Source organism: Poromitra crassiceps (assembly GCF_964638095.1).
Source record: "Poromitra crassiceps genome assembly, chromosome: 11".
NCBI classification, from domain to species: domain Eukaryota; kingdom Metazoa; phylum Chordata; class Actinopteri; order Beryciformes; family Melamphaidae; genus Poromitra; species Poromitra crassiceps.
Genome location: NC_139643.1, coordinates 51551908 through 51570252, shown reverse-complemented (window position 1 = coordinate 51570252; position 18345 = coordinate 51551908). Strand labels below are relative to the sequence as shown.

Sequence of the window (18345 nt, the reverse complement as noted above, 5' to 3'; positions counted from 1 at the left end):
GCTAACAGTGCTAACACTGCCTTCCTCTCCTTTCCTCTGTAGCTGTGTGATGTAGGCGCCATGCTAACACTGCTAACACTGCCTTCCTCTCCTCTCCTCTGTAGCTGTGTGATGTAGGCACCATGCTAACAGTGCTAACACTGCTAACACTGCCTTCCTCTCCTTTCCTCTGTAGCTGTGTGATGTAGGTGCCTTGCTAACAGTGCTAATAGTGCTAACACTGCCTTCCTCTCCTTTCCTCTGTAGCTGTGTGATGTAGGCGCCATGCTAACAGTGCTAACAGTGCTAACACTGCCTTCCTCTCCTTTCCTCTGTAGCTGTGTGATGTAGGCGCCATGCTAACACTGCCTTCCTCTCCTCTCCTCTGTAGCTGTGTGATGTAGGCGCCATGCTAACACTGCTAACAGTGCTAACACTGCCTTCCTCTCCTCTCCTCTGTAGCTGTGTCATGCAGGAAACAGGACGCTGGGCAGGCAGAGCTCGGAGCTTGTCTGAAGCTGGGCTCCATGCCGCCCCTCACCCAGCCCTGTCAGCTGCCCTGCCAGGAGGACTGTCAGCTCAGCAGCTGGTCCAAGTTCTCCTCCTGCACAGCCGACTGCGTGGGCGTCCGCGCCCGCAAGAGGATGCTGCTGGGTGAGTGGCAGATTTTCACTCCACTGTGACGTCCACATTCCACCAGCCTTTGGGATAAGATCACTGGATCCCAGCCGCCGAGCACTGCATGCAAACTGGAAGCGACCTGCTACAACCACAGTCTCCTACTGTTGGCCACTGAGCAGCTCCAGCCTGCAGGCTACCGCTACTGCCTTAGAAGAAGACAGAAGATGATAAAGCTGAGGGGGGGAGTAGATTTGTTATGTAAGGGTTTAAGAGCCCTTGAGGAAATACCTGATGGTCTTATGGATTTCTTTATGACTATATGGGATGAGCTCATAGGCTTCTAAGTAGGCTTTCGATGCACTCCTCTGTTCCCTTGTTATCTCCCTTGAACAGTGACTAGTGCCACAGCAAAATCCTCAGTGTGAATTTAGGTCTGTAGAAAGCAACACTTTTCCACTCATCGCTAGTTTCCATCAGTCCATCTGGCAATGTCAGGTTATCAGTCCACTCCATCACTTATTTCCACTCTAGATTTAGCTCTGACAACTCTTCAATCAATGCTGTCAACTCCAAATAATCCATTAATGTCAACGCTAACACTGGAGAATCAGGGGCGTAGGCAGAAATTCAATTATGGGTGGGCCTGGATAAAATTGGGTGGGCCTGCATCAAATTGGTGGGGCAATTGCATGACGAAATTTTGCGCGCGCCGCGAAGCGCGCAAAATTCCTAGATGTCATGAAGTCGTCATGCATTAGACTCTGGAGATGATGTGCCCTGTGTTTTTAAGCTACAAAACCATTAGCTAGCAAGGCAGCAGCAAGTTTGCCTCTAGAAAACAACCAATTTTTTATTTTTATTTTTTGGGTGGGCCAGGGCAAGAAGTGGGTGGGCCTGTGCCTACCCAGGCCCACCCGTAGAAATGCCCCTGTGGAGAATATGCTGTGTAGTACCATGCATCTACATCATGCTCTGTAAAGCCAAGCATCATACAAAGTTATGTGTAAGCGGTGCAGCCGCTCCTATAAGTGACTGTGTGTCCATCTGTTGAAGCACGAGATGTGTGTGTACGAGATTTAGCCTAGGCCCCTCCCCCCTCATTCTAACGGACAAGGAAGTGATGCACGGGCCCGATCTGCGCAAACCTGCACTATTCTTCGTTGTTATTGTTGCATATTGTGTTTTGTTATCGTGCTTTGGGGTTCAGTTAGGTGCCAATGACCACGACATTGCACGATCTTGAGTATGTTTTTGCTTAAATGCCTGAGGTTTGGAAGCGGACATGTTACAGAGTATTCCTCTTTTGCAGGGAAGAGTAAAAAGCGTGACCAGTGTAAGAACAACCAGGTGTATCCAGTGACGGAGACGCAGTACTGTCCCTGTAACAAATACAACGCCCAGCCTGTGGGCAACTGGTCTGACTGCATCCTGCCTGAGGGCGGCCGCGTGGAGGGACAGCTGGGCATGAAGGTCCAAGGTGACATCAAGGAGTGTGGCCAAGGATACCGTTACCAGGCCATGGTGTGCTACGACCAGGACAACCGCATGGTGCAGACGTCTCGCTGCAACAGCCACGGTGAGTGACTAGAGAGCCAAAGTCAAGCCTGCTTCCGGTTTAGGCATACAAACCAAGGGATTTCATCCACCATTTATTTTTCCATAGACATTTTGTAAAATGCTTATGAATTAGTTTTACTTGGTCAAACCAAGCAATTCAGCTATATTTAGACTCAGGAGAGACCATAACATTTCACTCGAATCCATTGACGGACAAATACACAGCAATGTGCACATTTTAACATCTGTAAATCATTATCACATATGTTTTTTAGACAGCAGTATAAACAGAGTGCATACCTCCATCACCCTTTCTACAAAGTTACGTGTAGCCTATTGGCTAGTGGACATGGCCTATTGGCTAGTGGACATGGCCTATTGGCTAGTGGACATGGCCTATTGGCTTGTGAAAACATAACCTTATCATAAATAAACAAGACCATCACTGAGAAGTCTGGCAGCCTCTACTGTCATTTGCTCTGCATTGTACCCTACATTGTGTAAAAATGCAATTTGAAATATTTCAAATATTATTATTCTCTTCAGGTAAACAAGCATTCCTGTACTCACATAATATGTGATCCATGAATCCAGAATGAATGGCAGGAAGTGGACAGCAGTCAGAGCACCTGGTGGTGTAGCATTCTGTAGATCTGTCACAGCACCTGGTGGTGTAGCATTCTGCAGATCAGTCAGAGCACCTGGTGGTGTAGCATTCTGTAGATCAGTCAGAGCACCTGGTGGTGTAGCATTCTGTAGATCTGTCAGAGCACCTGGTGGTGTAGCATTCTGTAGATCTGTCAGAGCACCTGGTGGTGTAGCATTCTGTAGATCTGTCACAGCACCTGGTGGTGTAGCATTCTGTAGATCTGTCACAGCACCTGGTGGTGTAGCATTCTGTAGATCTGTCAGAGCACCTGGTGGTGTAGCATTCTGTAGATCTGTCAGAGCACCTGGTGGTGTAGCATTCTGTAGATCTGTCAGAGCACCTGGTGGTGTAGCATTCTGTAGATCTGTCAGAGCACCTGGTGGTGTAGCATTCTGTAGATCTGTCAGAGCACCTGGTGGTGTAGCATTCTGTAGATCTGTCAGAGCACCTGGTGGTGTAGCATTCTGTAGATCTGTCAGAGCACCTGGTGGTGTAGCATTCTGTAGATCTGTCAGAGCACCTGGTGGTGTAGCATTCTGTAGATCTGTTAGAGCACCTGGTGGTGTAGCATTCTGTAGATCTGTCAGAGCACCTGGTGGTGTAGCATTCTGTAGATCTGTCACAGCACCTGGTGGTGTAGCATTCTGTAGATCTGTCACAGCACCTGGTGGTGTAGCATTCTGTAGATCTGTCACAGCACCTGGTGGTGTAGCATTCTGTAGATCTGTCACAGCACCTGGTGGTGTAGCATTCTGTAGATCTGTCACAGCACCTGGTGGTGTAGCATTCTGTAGATCTGTCACAGCACCTGGTGGTGTAGCATTCTGTAGATCTGTCAGAGCACCTGGTGGTGTAGCATTCTGTAGATCTGTTAGAGCACCTGGTGGTGTAGCATTCTGTAGATCTGTCAGGGCACCTGGTGGTGTAGCATTCTGTAGATCTGTCAGGGCACCTGGTGGTGTAGCATTCTGTAGATCTGTCACAGCACCTGGTGGTGTAGCATTCTGTAGATCTGTCAGAGCACCTGGTGGTGTAGCATTCTGTAGATCTGTCACAGCACCTGGTGGTGTAGCATTCTGTAGATCTGTCACAGCACCTGGTGGTGTAGCATTCTGTAGATCTGTCAGAGCACCTGGTGGTGTAGCATTCTGTAGATCAGTCACAGCACCTGGTGGTGTAGCATTCTGTAGATCAGTCACAGCACCTGGTGGTGTAGCATTCTGTAGATCAGTCACAGCACCTGGTGGTGTAGCATTCTGTAGATCTGTCAGAGCACCTGGTGGTGTAGCATTCTGTAGATCAGTCACAGCACCTGGTGGTGTAGCATTCTGCAATATATTCCAGGGAAGAAGGCAGAAAAGGGAATTAGCGATCACAGTGCTGTGGTGCTCTGCATCTTGGTCCTCCTGGGGAAATACAGAAGATGCTCTGGGGAGTGAGTGTGTTTCTGTTTGCTCTCTGTAAAACACATCGCTTTGTGAGCCACAGCTTTACTTCCCAGTATGGGGCCGGTTGATGGTAACTGACTGTAAGATCAGATAAGATCAGATCAGATCAGATCAGATCAGATAAGATCAGATCAGATAAGATAAGATCAGATAAGATCAGATCAGATAAGATAAGATAAGATAAGATACTGGACTCATACTACATTCAAGACAACTCAGAACTCAGAACTTTCAACTCAGATGTTCCAGCATCCGACACAGTTGCGTACTTCACGCTGTTTTTAACTCGGAGTTACAAAAACATACACAGCTAGCTAATTTCAATTGGTAAAATAGCTGTTGAATTCAACATATTGCTATAATCAGTGGGAAATATAAACAACGTAAATGCATATTGCATAATTACGCCTCAAATCTAGGTCAACAAACACTTTTTGAACTCGACAAACCGGAGCTCTGAAATTATACCCCAATTTCCCACCTGTAATTGCCACTCGACAACCGTTCCCAATTCATTTCTTTTACAGGTCAGGGGCCGGTTGCACCAACTGGTCTTAACTATGCCTGGTCGTAACTCCTACGTCGGTCTTAGTTAAGACCATGGACTTACGCCTGTTGCACCAACACGGCTTACTCTGGTCTTAACTACGCTGGTCATAGCAATGCGCGTTCATGTGAATTGTCGGGGAATGCCCTCTGATTGGCCCACATGTGCCTCGCGCCGTCACCCACTACTGTATGTGCGTCACTACACCCTCCCTCCTCCCACCCCCCTCCTCCTGTGGAAGCCCCGGGGGAAAATGGCGGCGGCGATTAGTGTCAGGGAGTCTGAATGAAATTGAATGTAACGTTCCCAATTCTATGTATTAAATTCTAAAAGAATTAACGCCAACATTTGGGAAGGCTAAGCCACACAAGTAGTTAGTTATAATCTAATGTCGTGCTTTCAAAGACGGCGAACTGGCGATGTTACGACGATGACGGTCAAAAAGGTCTCCGCGGAGATCTCTGTTACAGGCAGGCTCTACGCCTCCTCCTGACGAGGCGTAGGAGTTACGCCTGGTCTTAGTGAAAATAAGGCTTAAGTCGTCTTGGTGCAACCGGCGTAGCTGTAGGTCGTAAAGTTACGACCAACTTAGCTTAAGACCAGTGTAAGACCAGTTGGTGCAACCGGCCCCAGAGCTGCTTCTTAGTTTTTTGTTCAGTTTTCTTGACTGTTCTTACTGCTGCTCCTGCTAGTGCTGCTCTCCTTCTGATGTAGGAGTCTTTGATTGGGACTCTCTCATCAGAGAGCATTGTGGGTGTCACATGACTCTCTCATCAGAGAGCATTGTGGGTGTCACATGGTCTCATCAGAGAGCATTGTGGGTGTCACATGGTAATTTGCCGGCTCCTTGCTGCTGACATGTCGCCTTGGGCTAGAGCTGGAGATCAGTGATGCTAGCTTTGTTTATGGAAGCAATCAGCAGTGTAGCTGAATCCAGAGTCAGCAGTTGTGAATAACAGCAGGAGTTCTTTCACGCCTGAGGAGCTTTTCTGATTGGCAGCTTATTCGATGCAATCAACAGACAGTAAGGCTACAACTTCTTTCATGTAGTCTTACAAGGAGAATCCACCTTTGGATCCATGTTCCACTTTTAGACATGATCCATTTTGGATGTTCAGTGCAGCCCAGGAGTCCTGATGAAGTGTTGTCATTTCCTTGTTTTGTTTTGTCCCCTCCACCTGTCTGGTCTAGCTCTACTGCAGTTAGTGATTTCCCACAATGCCTTTCCACAACTCACAGAGGAGTGTCAACTAGTTGCTTTCAATTTCAAAGCTGCCCAACTAGTTAGTGATGATGAAGCCCGCACTGACGGTACTGACAACAAAGATGAACGTTTCATTAATATTTTGTATTGCTGGAACATTTTCTGCTGTCAAACTCCACTGTGACTGAGCCAATAAGAAAAAGACATCACCACACAATAGACAAAACGGAGCCCTAAATGCAAGATACATCGCCAACAACTTTTAACTGTATTAAAGAGTTTTAGGATATTTTCTTTGGAAAAATAGGAGAGACATCAAAACTATGAAATAACATGGATGGAATTATGCAGTGCCCAATATACTCCTCCTCTAATCATACATCAAACCATAATCAACCATGTCAATGACAAGATAGGAGCAGGTAGGGAGACATTTGATTGCTCTGACTAATGGAATACCTCATCCAATCACAATGCACGTTATCTCATTCTATGAGCCCAATTATTCCTTTTGGGTCATTTCCATTCTTTTTTGCAGTTTTGTACTTGTCTTGTCACTACATTATTATTAATATTATTATTATTATTATTATTACATTGTGCTCTCACAACATCCTCTGTCTAGTTGACAGCCCTCGACTTACTTATTTTATAATTCCTTATTTTGATCATTCTTAATGTATGCGTCTTGCAGATTGTTGCTGCTGCCTGTTTACTTGAATGGTGAGGGATCACTTAGTTCACCTGCTGCAAACTGCTGCTCATGTCTCCATGTTGTGCTTATGTTTAGATTTGATATCTGCTGCACACAAATTGCCCTTCAGGGACAAATAATAAAGTGAACTTGAACTTGAACCTGTCCAACGCTGCAGAATCTGTTTAGACCTTCATGACCCTCCCATCTTCTTTCAGATGAATAATTGATGAATTTCCCATCCATCCGTGTGCAGTCAGATGAGCATCAAGTAGACTCAGGCAATATCCACCCCCACCAAAAAACAATCCCAAATCTTCCACTTAAAAAATATTGTATTTGTTGTTTGATGTTTTATATTTGATGTTTGGTTGCTTTGGGGCGAGCGAGCTCCAGTACCGCTGGCCGGCTCTCTCACCTCGTCCAAATGCAACAAATCAAATGTCAACATTGTACATTTGTGAAACGTGTCATTTGAGGTTTGTGCAAAGCGACAATGTTGATGTAAATGTGACAGAAAACTGTGTTCATTTGAAGACCTTCAACAAAGAAAACGACTTTAACAACTTTGGCTACTCGTGGAATACTCCTTGTGTGACTGGCTATTTAGTGAGGCCTCGCTCACAGAGTTGGCATGCAGCCTCTCCTCTCTCATAAAGTCCACTTCCCTGATTACAACTCTGCTCAGCTGTGTGCTGCTCAACTCTGCAGCTCTCCATGGTGCTGATTCTGTCTTCAGCCATTTTGGCCACTAATTTGCAATTTTTGCCACAAGATACCACAAGATAACCAGCTGTTATCTTGTGGTTGGTTGCAGGCTATATAACCAGCTGTTATTTTGTGGTTGGTTGCAGGCTATATAACCAGCTGTTATATAGGCTGCAACCAACCACAAGATAACCAGCTGTTATCTTGTGGTTGGTTGCAGCCTATATAACCAGCTGTTAGCTTGTGGTTGGTTACAGCCTATATAACCAGCTGTTATCTTGTGGTTGGTTGCAGGCTATATAACCAGCTGTTATCTTGTGGTTGGTTGCAGCCTATATAACCGGTGCCGCGTCTATGTGCCGACAGGCCGCAGTGCCGACAGGTCGCAATGCCGATAGCCCACAAGCAGAACCAGCTGAGCGAGGCGGCGTGCAGCGTGTCGGTGGAGCTATACCTCTCCCAGCCCCCACGCCAAACTTAACCTCCCCCCATGCCTAAACCTAACCTCCCCCAGACCCTAACCCAAAACCTAACCTCTCCCACCCCCACGCCTAAACCTAAGGTCGGCATTGCGGGTGGTCGGCATAGCAGGTGGTCGGCATAGCGGGTGGACCCCATATAACCAGCTGTTAGCTGTGGTTGGTTGCAGCCTATATAACCAGCTGTTATCTTGTGGTTGGTTGCAGGCTATATTGAGGAGGCTTGCATCATTCCCTGCCCGTCTGACTGTAAGCTCAGTGAGTGGTCCAACTGGTCGCGCTGCAGCAAGTCCTGTGGCAGCGGGGTCAAAGTGCGCTCCAAGTGGCTCCGGGAAAAGCCCTACAACGGCGGGCGACCATGCCCCAAACTGGACCACGTCAACCAGGTGAGCTACATGTAGGGGGGTTCTCACCTCGAACATGTCAACCAGGTGAGCTACATGTAGGGGGGTTCTCACCTCGAACAGCGCTGCAGTACCTGGGCTGTGTTTTAATGTTGTATTCAAATATTAGAATGTAATGTTTCTCTTTGTTGTAGACATTTGGTGTGCCAGACATGTTTACATGTTTTATTCACTAGCTAAATTGCGGTTTGTTCTCTCATGGCATGCCACCCAGCAGATAGATCCAAGTGCTTGTAGCTACTTTTAACGTACAGTTCTGTTTAGTCACAATAATATAACTGTTCTTTTTCTGTTATTCTTTTTCCCTTGGTGGATCGATGATTGGATTCCATCCACAGGCTCAGGTGAGTACATTGTTGACATCGATTTATTTTCTTGCTTGTTTTTTTTTATCCATACTTCTCAATTATTTATTTTAAGGAGTTCTCCTCATCTTGTGATATTGGTTATCTTGTTTCTGTGACTCACTTTTTTTCATGAATAAAATGTGATTTACCGTAAATTCCGGACTATAAGACGCACCGGTCTATAAGCCGCGGGACCAAAATTGACTATTTTTTTCTTCTATAAGCCGCACCGGTCTATAAGCCGCGGGTGTTTTGATGTTTAATTACCATATGAAAGGGTTCGTGCACAGAGAGGAATGTCGGGAAAGAGATGGCTGTTTGGGGAAGCTCCCATTTATTAACATTTCAACAAAACAAAACAAAAGTCAGGTCACTAATCCCCAGACAAAATCACACAACAATAGGCTATATGTGCAGCAAACCTGTAACCAGAGAAGTCAAGTCACTAATCCTCGTCTTCCTCTTCTTCCTGCGTACTGAAACCACCAAAGTCCTCATCTTCAGTGTCGGAAACGAACAGGTTCAGGGTGGCTTCGTCGTCAACCACTCTCCTCTCTCCTTCATTGTCACTCAAAACCAACGAACTCCTCTTCATCACTGTCGGCATCGAACAGCCTCTGAAGCCTCTGACGGCCCTCAGCGCCAGCTGTGGCGGCGTCATCCTCTTCATCCCGCAGCAGTCCAGCGTTTTGGAACCCGTTGGTGATTGTGGATGTTTTCACACTCCTATAATATTCCGTGATCTTCCTTTGTGTTTGTCCTCCTGCTGCACCGTCCAACGCCTCACCATTGACTCATCGATGCCCAGGTTACGCGCGGCTGCTCTGTTTCCCTCTTTTAATGCGAGATTGACTGCTTTCAACTTGAAAGCTGCGTCGTGTGAATTTCTGCGTACCTTCCCCATGGTAAGTGAGAGTGTTGCTTCTACTGCTCGTCTTGTTGTGAATATTCCTTGATCTTCCTTTGTGTGAATTCGCCGAAGTTTGTGATTTTCTCCTGGTAGTCGGGGGAGGGAGTTGTTGGCCGAGTGGCCGTTTGCTTACCGTAATTACCATATGTAAGTGGTCACGCACAGAGGGGATTGTCGGGAAAGAGATGGCTGTTTGAGGAAGCTCCCATTTACCGTATTACCGTAACATTTCAACAAAACAACATAACACAACACCACCGTTGTTTATTTTTACAGTGCACACAGTGTCCGCGGTGTGGTGAAAAGAGGGCAAGAGAGGAAATTAAAACAGAAGTGGATTTATAGTTAGAAAGAGTGCTAAAAAAGAGAGATTTTATTTGTATTTTTTTTTTTTTTTCTGAAAAAATCCATAGATAAGACGCACCGTTATATAAGCCGCAGGGGCCAAAAAACGGGAAAAAAGCCGCGGCTTATAGTCCGGAATTTACGGTAACTTTCTTATTGAATGTCAAGAATCACGGGTAGCCCCAATAAATACGCATGGTGGTCATTGCCGATCGATATCAGAGCTTCAATGCAATTGACACGTTTGCTGTATTTTGTGTACAAGCGCAGACAGGTAAGTGTGTTTCTACATGGTACTGTAGGTGTATGAGGTGGTGCCGTGCCTCAGCGACTGTGGTCAGTACGTGTGGGTGGCAGAGCCCTGGAGTGTCTGGAAGGTGAGCAACGTGGACCTGAAAGAGAACTGCGGTGAAGGTGTCCAGACTAGGAAAGTCCGGTAAGACCAGCACAGCTACAGCTACAATTCCTACTAAAATCCACAAATTCCACTACAAAGCCATACATTCCTACTACAAACCCAGGCTCCCTTCTTGTCCAGGTGTATGCTGAACACCATCGACGGGCCATCGGACCAGGTGGAGGACTACCTGTGTGACCCAGAGGAGATGCCGCTGGGGGCCCGGGACAGCCGGCTGCCATGCCCAGAGGACTGTGTGCTATCAGACTGGGCAGCCTGGAGTCCATGCCCACTGGTAAACTTAGAACTATCTAATAATAACAACAACAACAATACATTCAATTCAGTACTCAAAGTCGCTTTACACACAATCAAATATTTTAATTTAAATAAAAATTAAATACATTTTAATTTAATGTACAAAACTACAACGTTTTGAGCTGGACCAATGTTGATACGTCAGATTTTTTGGGGAGACTGTCTTGGCTACGGTAAGTAGGCAAAGAGTAGAAAACATGCAAATACGGGAAGGGGAAATGTTGATTCTCCAGCAGATAACGGCATTCATAAAGTTCCCGGGTGTACTTCTCCTACAGTGTAACTATGTTCTTCTCCCCTCCTTCCTCAGCCATGCAGTGGAAACAGCACGCGGGAGAGGACTGCTTACCTGATCCGGCAGCCTGGGGAGGAGAAGGAGTGTCCGCCCACCAAGGAGACAGAAGCCTGCAAACACAACAGCAACTGCTTCCACTACTCCTACAATATCACCGGTGAGACTGAAACACCTGGGTAGAATATTGGTTAAAAAAAGGAACATAATATCTGTGTGACGCCCAGCATCTCATAAACAAACCAAACAGTCATGACAGCAGGGTTGAAATGGTAGCATCGATTTTAAGAATTTTAGAACATCAAATTACAAATCAATGGTGAAATTCTAATCATGAGCAAGTGTGGTTTCGTTAGCCAAGGTGCCGTCTCCTAATGCGGTAGGAAGCCGTTTTGGTTTGGCAAACAATACGCTTGTGAGCAATTACCCTAACTGTAAGTTGAACAGGTACACATTTTATTTTGTTCCGCTATTAGTCAAAATACTGAACAGTAGGAGATGAAGAGGGCATCTGGGTAGTGTAGTAGTGGTAGATTCCCTGCCTACCAACACGAGGGTTGCAGGTTCGCACCCCCGTGTCACCTCCGGCTTGGTCGGGCGTCCACACAGGCAGGATTGGCTGGTGTCTGCGAGTGGAAGCCGGATTGGGGGTATGTGTCCTGGTTGCTGCACTAGCGCCTCCTCTGGTCGGTCGGGGTGCCTGGTCGGGATGGAAGGGAACTGGTGTGGGAATAGCGTGATCCTCCAACGTGCTACGTCCTGCCGGTGAAGCTCCTCCTGTCAGGTGAAAAGAAGCGGCTGGCAACTGCGCATGTGTCGGAGGAAGCATGGTGCTAGTCTACGGCTCTACCCAGATCGGCAGAGGGTGGAGCAGCAACCAGGGCAGCAGGGGGAAATTGGCCAAACAACAAAACAGTAGGAGATGAAGTGCCATATCTTGCGCCCAAGTGCACTTGGTCACTGAAACACAAGTGCACTGGGTCACTGAAACACAAGTGCACTGAGTCACTGAAACACAAGTGCACTGAGTCACTGAAACACAAGTGCACTGAGTCACTGAAACACAAGTGCACTGAGTCACTGAAACACAAGTGCACTGAGTCACTGAAACACAAGTGCACTGAGTCACTGAAACACAAGTGCACTGGGTCACTGAAACACAAGTGCACTGGGTCACTGAAACACAAGTGCACTGAGTCACTGAAACACAAGTGCACCGAGTCACTGAAACACAAGTGCACTGAGTCACTGAAACACAAGTGCACTGGGTCACTGAAACACAAGTGCACTGAGTCACTGAAACACAAGTGCACTGGGTCACTGAAACACAAGTGCACTGAGTCACTGAAACACAAGTGCACTGGGTCACTGAAACACAAGTGCACTGAGTCACTGAAACACAAGTGCACTGAGTCACTGAAACACAAGTGCACTGAGTCACTGAAACACAAGTGCACTGGGTCACTGAAACACACGTCTTTGATGTACTGACCCACTGCTCATTCAGAGACAAAAAGGGAGATTTACAGTAGAGTGCTTTTGCACTGAAGATCTGGCCTGAAGTGGGTTTTTTCTTTTCGTCATGGTGTCGGTAAGGCATCTGTGCAATATCTAACTTATCATTATCATACTCATTTCTTGGGGGGGGTTTGTGCAATACAGTATTAGGTCATATTGTTGGTGTATAGGGATATCAGTTACTGAATGTTAATTGTAGTTTGATTTTACATGCACTGTGTGTATATGTGTGCTACAACGCCACCTACTGTATGTTCTCTCGAATGTCCAAGACAAGTGTATCGTACTGTAAGGGAGACTGTGGTTAACACAAGCTTATGGAAGTGGGACATTTGTGTTTCGCTGGATAATCTTCACAAACGGACCACTTTTACAACTTTTGAAGCGTTTTCAAAAAACCGCATTTACGCTTCAAAAGTCATAAAAGAAGTCCACGTTTGTGAAGATTATCTTTATTATCTAAGTTAATTACTTACTAATTTTACTTCGACTGTACATTGATTGGTACTGTGTGATATAATTCAGAAAGTACATTCCATTGAATAGTGCTTTGTTCAGAAAGACTCACTGTCGGGCCTGTTTCCATGTCTTCCTGCAGATTGGAGCACGTGTCAGCTGAGTGACAGAGCTGTGTGTGGAAGTGGCATCAAAACACGCATGCTGGACTGCGTGCGCAGTGACGGCAAATCTGTGGACCTCAAGTTCTGTAAAGAGGTGGGAGCTGTTTCCTGTTCCTCTCCTCAAAACCTTGTTCATGTCTCATGACAGAAATCCAACCTGTCTCCTCCCTCTCTCTCTTTCAGCTGGGTCTGACCTGTCTACTCCCTCTCTCTCTTTCAGCTGGGTCTGACCTGTCTCCTCCCTCTCTCTCTTTCAGCTGGGTCTGACCTGTCTCCTCCCTCTCTCTCTTTCAGCTGGGTCTGACCTGTCTCCTCCCTCTCTCTCTTTCAGCTGGGTCTGACCTGTCTCCTCCCTCTCTCTCTTTCAGCTGGGTCTGACCTGTCTCCTCCCTCTCTCTCTTTCAGCTGGGTCTGACCTGTCTCCTCCCTCTCTCTCTTTCAGCTGGGTCTGACCTGTCTCCTCCCTCTCTCTCTTTCAGCTGGGTCTGACCTGTCTCCTCCTGTCTCCACCTTGTTCATGTCTCATGACAGAAATCCAACCTGTCTCCTCCCTCTCTTTCTTTCAGCTGGGTCTGGAGAGGAAGTGGCAGATGAATTCTTCCTGTGTCGTGGAATGTCCCGTCAACTGCCAGCTCTCTGATTGGTCACTGTGGTCTGAGTGCACCCATACCTGTGGGCTTGCAGGTATGCCTGTAGTTATGTCTACAGTATGTAGGTCTATTTTCCCATGCCAGAATGACCCAGCTACGGGTCATTTCTCTGGTTAAACTTATAATAATCTCCTTCCACAAACCTTTGATTGAGTCTCCCTGTTGCCATAAGTAAACAGGAATGCCCCCCTCTTTCTTTGACTGACCCATATACCTGTAATGTTGGAAATAAACGATTATTCCTATAGAGACAGTCCGCATGTCTGGGAACGCCCACAAAATGTTAAACGGCTGGTGCGCGAGTGGGGTAAAACCGCCGATATATCTCATGGGCTGACTCACCAAAAGACGGTGCTGCGGCTCTAAACTACATGTTTGGGGGTTCTAGAGCAGAACACAAGACGTCTGCTCAGATGTGCGTTTACTGCGGTGGTTAAATCCCCGATCGTGTCTGCCTGGGCTGGGCTATCAGCTAAATTCTAACTTTGCTGAATGGATAGAACGGGGGAATTTACCCCACCCTGACCCCGCCCCCAGCAAGGCTGAGCCAGCTAACCCAGCGTCTATTGTGGGCGTTCCTAGAGCCTGTATGGGCGTTCCCAGACATGCCGACTGTCTCTATAGTAATAGTAAGTATTGCTCCCTGCCATGTTTTTGTTGACATCAGAATGTAAAGCTGTGTGTGTGAGGTTGCACAGACCTCACAATGAAATGTATGTAAATGCAATTTTATGATTCACTATAGTCATTGTGTTGAGTTTCCTCTGAGGCTCCACCGTGGTAGCTGTCTCTGCGTCGGCACGTTGTCTCGTCTGTGAGTCATGGCCTCCTTCCTGCAGGTTGGCAGTGCACTCTCCTCTCCCAGTAATGGTTGAACGCAGAAAGGCTTTATGAAATGACCGCGCGATACGATCGCTCTAAAGCAGCTGAGGGAGCCTGGGATAATGATGTGCTTGCGTGTAATTCCATCGGATCAGAACATTGATTGGCGGTCCATTACGGCCGTGTGCTCAGGGCCTCGGGGAGGAGCTCTGCTCTCCACGAGTCCTTGAGAAGAGCAGGAGCCAGACGCGGGCGAGAGCAAATAGCAGCACAGATATGAAAACCCATACAGGCTTTAGTTATTGTGGTCTCCTTAATCTGTCCCCGGGCGACAAGGATCTCTTTCTGAGGATGGTAGAAGAGCAGAGGAGGCCTCCTCGCTTTACCCTGGTGTGGTCGTTTGTGTCTCCAGGCTGGAGGAGATCATTACTGTTGGTGAGATAGGAATAGAAACGTGTTGGATTTGTTATTTCAAGAACATGAACATGCAGTACCTGGAAGTGGCAAGGTGCTCTTGCAACATAATCGCCACAATCAAATGCCGGCATTGTATCTTTCTGCAATATGTAACAATCTCAACGTCAATTTGAGACAAAACGGCAGTTCATTTGAAAAGCTTGCTGCTTTTCCAACATTAAATACAAATAAAACATCTTTAACAATGTCGGTCATCGTCTGACTCGACTCCCCCCTCCTGTATCAAGTTAATTGCTGTATTAGCCCTGTGAGAAAACAACCACTTTGGCGCTTGTTTCAACTCGGTATTCGCTCTCCCGGAGGCAAAATGCCCTCCCTGCCCTGAGCTGAAGGGCGAGCAGAGTGAGCAGAGCTCCTCACTACTACTCGCCTCGCACAGCTCCTCCCCGCTCGCTCTACTCTACTTCTGTCACCAGTGCCCTGAGCTCCAGCTGACTCAAAACAAACATTGCCCACATACTCAATTTCATATATAGAGATTTGGTCCAATAACATTTAGAAAGTCTAGAAGTGCTGCATGATTCAATGATTTTAGTCTGTTTGATGTCGCTTCCCTAAATTGATATTAGAAAGGAAAGAGAGATTCTGTTGGAGTTAATTGTCTGACCTTTTGGAGGTGGATCAAGGCGTGGAGTGGCTGGTGCTGGTGTACGTCACATGAATGGAGGTGCCCTTTAGGCCCGTTCGCTCAACTGACTGTACGCAGAAATCACGTCTCAAATCAAAAGCGTACTTAACTCATTGAGTGCCATGGACGTCCTTCGACGTCCAATTAAATAGTGACGTAGAGTGCCATGGACGTCCTTCGACGTCCAATGCGTTTTTTGACGGTGGGACGTCGATCAAAGCCTTCCGCAGCTCCTGTACAACTATAGTAGCTATTGGAGGTCTATAACCTATTTTACAGAACCCTTAGGTGGCGACAGTGCTCTCCACATAACAGAAAGGCAAGGAAAAAACAAAGAAGAAGTCGTTATGGAAACGGAAATCGCATCGCATCCGTATGCATCGATATGCTGAAGCACGTTACTGCAGCTGTGCCTGCAGCAGCCAATCTGCTCCCACAATTGAGCCGCTCCGTGTCGGTTGCGACAGCACATCCGCACATCCACACCGTGGAGTTGTTATTATTCTCAACTGGAAGCATTGTTGCCGGTGACAAACACACGCGGAACGCTGTAAAAAAACGGGATGTTGCGCACCCTTCACTGTGCGCACAGCAAACTCAGCAGAGAGCCACCACAGACAGGAGGAGGAGTGTGCAGGCGAGGCGAGGCGGGGCGGGGGGGGGGGGGGGGGGGCACGCAGAGCAGCACGCAACGGCCAGACAGACCCAGGCAGCAGGACAGGATTGACAAACGCAAGCCAGAATATCCGATGCCCACCAGCAGCAAATCAAGACCAGCAAGAAGCTGCAACCAGCAGCGCACGCAGGGGCCAGCGCTGCTGGTTGTAGCTAAAAATATTATTCTGCCAAACAAAATTCCCTGGCCTAAACTGTTTTATTGAAGGAAATTATTTTTGAGGTGTGACTACATTAGAAAAGATTAGCTTCAGAGTCAGTGATGTGCTTGAAATGTTTAATTTCACAAAAGGCCAATTATCTCAGCTTCTAGGAAAAAATTACTGTTTTTGGATGAATCAAGCTATCTTCTCCGGCTCATAACTAAAGAACGGAAAATGGGATCAATAAACTTTTTTTTGCAGATGATAGAATAGAGTCTCATCGTTCTTTGTGTGTGTTCAGTGTTTACATAGTAATATCACACAATATTCTGTGGGCCTCGAGAAATCACTGAAAACGCTCTGAAACTCTGGCACTGGGAGCGTCCGTTCTCCAAAAGTGGCTGGCACTCAATGAGTTAAAAGCTCCCCGTCGAAGAATTTCATGGAGGGTTTTGCAGTCTGAATTCATGCTGAAATGGCCCACAAAAACGCAGTTATTTCAATGTTCTGAGAGTGTTGAGTTATCTTTGAGACCTACTTTTATATTCTGTGTAGTATTGCTGAATGTATTATATATTTTCGGGTGGTTTAAATGAGGTCGCAGGCAAAAGGAAGAAATGCATTTGTTATGAGACGGCAGCTAATTGAATATTCTCTCATATCCCTTGGGACTCCATTTTTGTATTCTGATCCCCATTAATTTGCAGCTCTTCTTCTTCCCTCCTCAGGCAAGCTGTGGCGAAGGCGCACGGTGACCCAGGCTCCGCAGGGCGATGGCAGGCCGTGCCCGGCCCAGAGGGAGCAGTGGAAACCCTGCCCGGTGAAGCCCTGCTACCGCTGGCGCTACAGTGCCTGGTCTGACTGCAAGTCTGAAGTGAGCCCCAGCCTCCACTATCGTCCTAGTCCTAGTTGGTTGGTAGGTAGCAGCAGCAGTAGTAGTAATAGTAATAGTAGTAGTAATATTAGTATTAGTAGTAGTAGTAGTAGCAGTAGTAGCACTACTACCACTACATTTCCAACCTATGTGCAAAGTTTGGCTGCTGTGGGCCTTATGGTTTCTGACGTGCTTGGACCCCGTCATTGTCGCTTGCAGGCAGCTATATTTATTATTATTATTCTCCCCTAAAACAGCATGTACCTCAGAAACTATAAGCCCAAGAGCAGCCAAACTTTGCACATAGGTTGGAAATGTCACCCACTACAATCTACCAGATTCTGACGCTATAACAGCCCATTTTATGTTTTGGCCCATATGTGGCCCATAGCTACTACTACTACCACCACTACTTACTACTATTACTACTACTGCTGCTGCTACTACTACTACTGCTGCTGGTGATTGGTGATGTCACTCAAGCACTCAATGATGATGTCATCAGTAATGTCACTCAAGCTGATGTGATCAGTGAGTGATGTCATCAGTTCTACCGCTACTACTACTGCCACTACTACTACAACTATTACTACTACTACTACCATTACTACTATTACTATTACTACTGCTGCTGCTACTACTACTGCTACCACCACCACTGCTACTACTATTACTGCTACCTCCACTAGTACTAATACTACTGATGCTATAGAGCTCAACAGTCACGTGACTTTTTGTGATGTTTACGGCCCCCGGAAGTAAGTTCCCCATTCATTTTCTCCATAGACATTTAGAAAAATCCTTAGGCCTATATAACGAGTTTTAAGGCTGGAACCAAGCCGACCCGTGGCCTACTGAATCATGAGTGATCATAAAACATTCACGAGCAGGAACAAAATATAACAACGGGGGGGTCAAATCGAAATGTCAGCCCCCCTCAAACTGTTCAAAACTGTTCCAGTGCTTCTCAAACTGTTCCACTGGTTCTCAAACTGTTCCACTGGTTCTCAAACTGTTCCAGTGCTTCTCAAACTGTTCC

At 46.7% G+C, this 18345-nt stretch overlaps 1 protein-coding gene across 1 annotated transcript in view; it reads left to right on the top strand.

Moving 5' to 3' along the window:
• Window positions 1–18345, top strand: part of thsd7aa (thrombospondin, type I, domain containing 7Aa) — a gene marked incomplete at both ends in the record, with an annotated part of 165192 nt that overhangs the window by 123991 nt on the left and 22856 nt on the right. Inside the window, 9 exons of the mRNA XM_083646090.1 lie at window positions 442–633; window positions 1910–2176; window positions 8094–8272; window positions 10195–10328; window positions 10431–10584; window positions 10918–11059; window positions 13016–13131; window positions 13604–13721; window positions 17161–17306. Coding sequence (XP_083502216.1) covers window positions 442–633; window positions 1910–2176; window positions 8094–8272; window positions 10195–10328; window positions 10431–10584; window positions 10918–11059; window positions 13016–13131; window positions 13604–13721; window positions 17161–17306 — 1448 coding nt within the window. The remainder of the gene's footprint in view (window positions 1–441; window positions 634–1909; window positions 2177–8093; window positions 8273–10194; window positions 10329–10430; window positions 10585–10917; window positions 11060–13015; window positions 13132–13603; window positions 13722–17160; window positions 17307–18345) is intronic.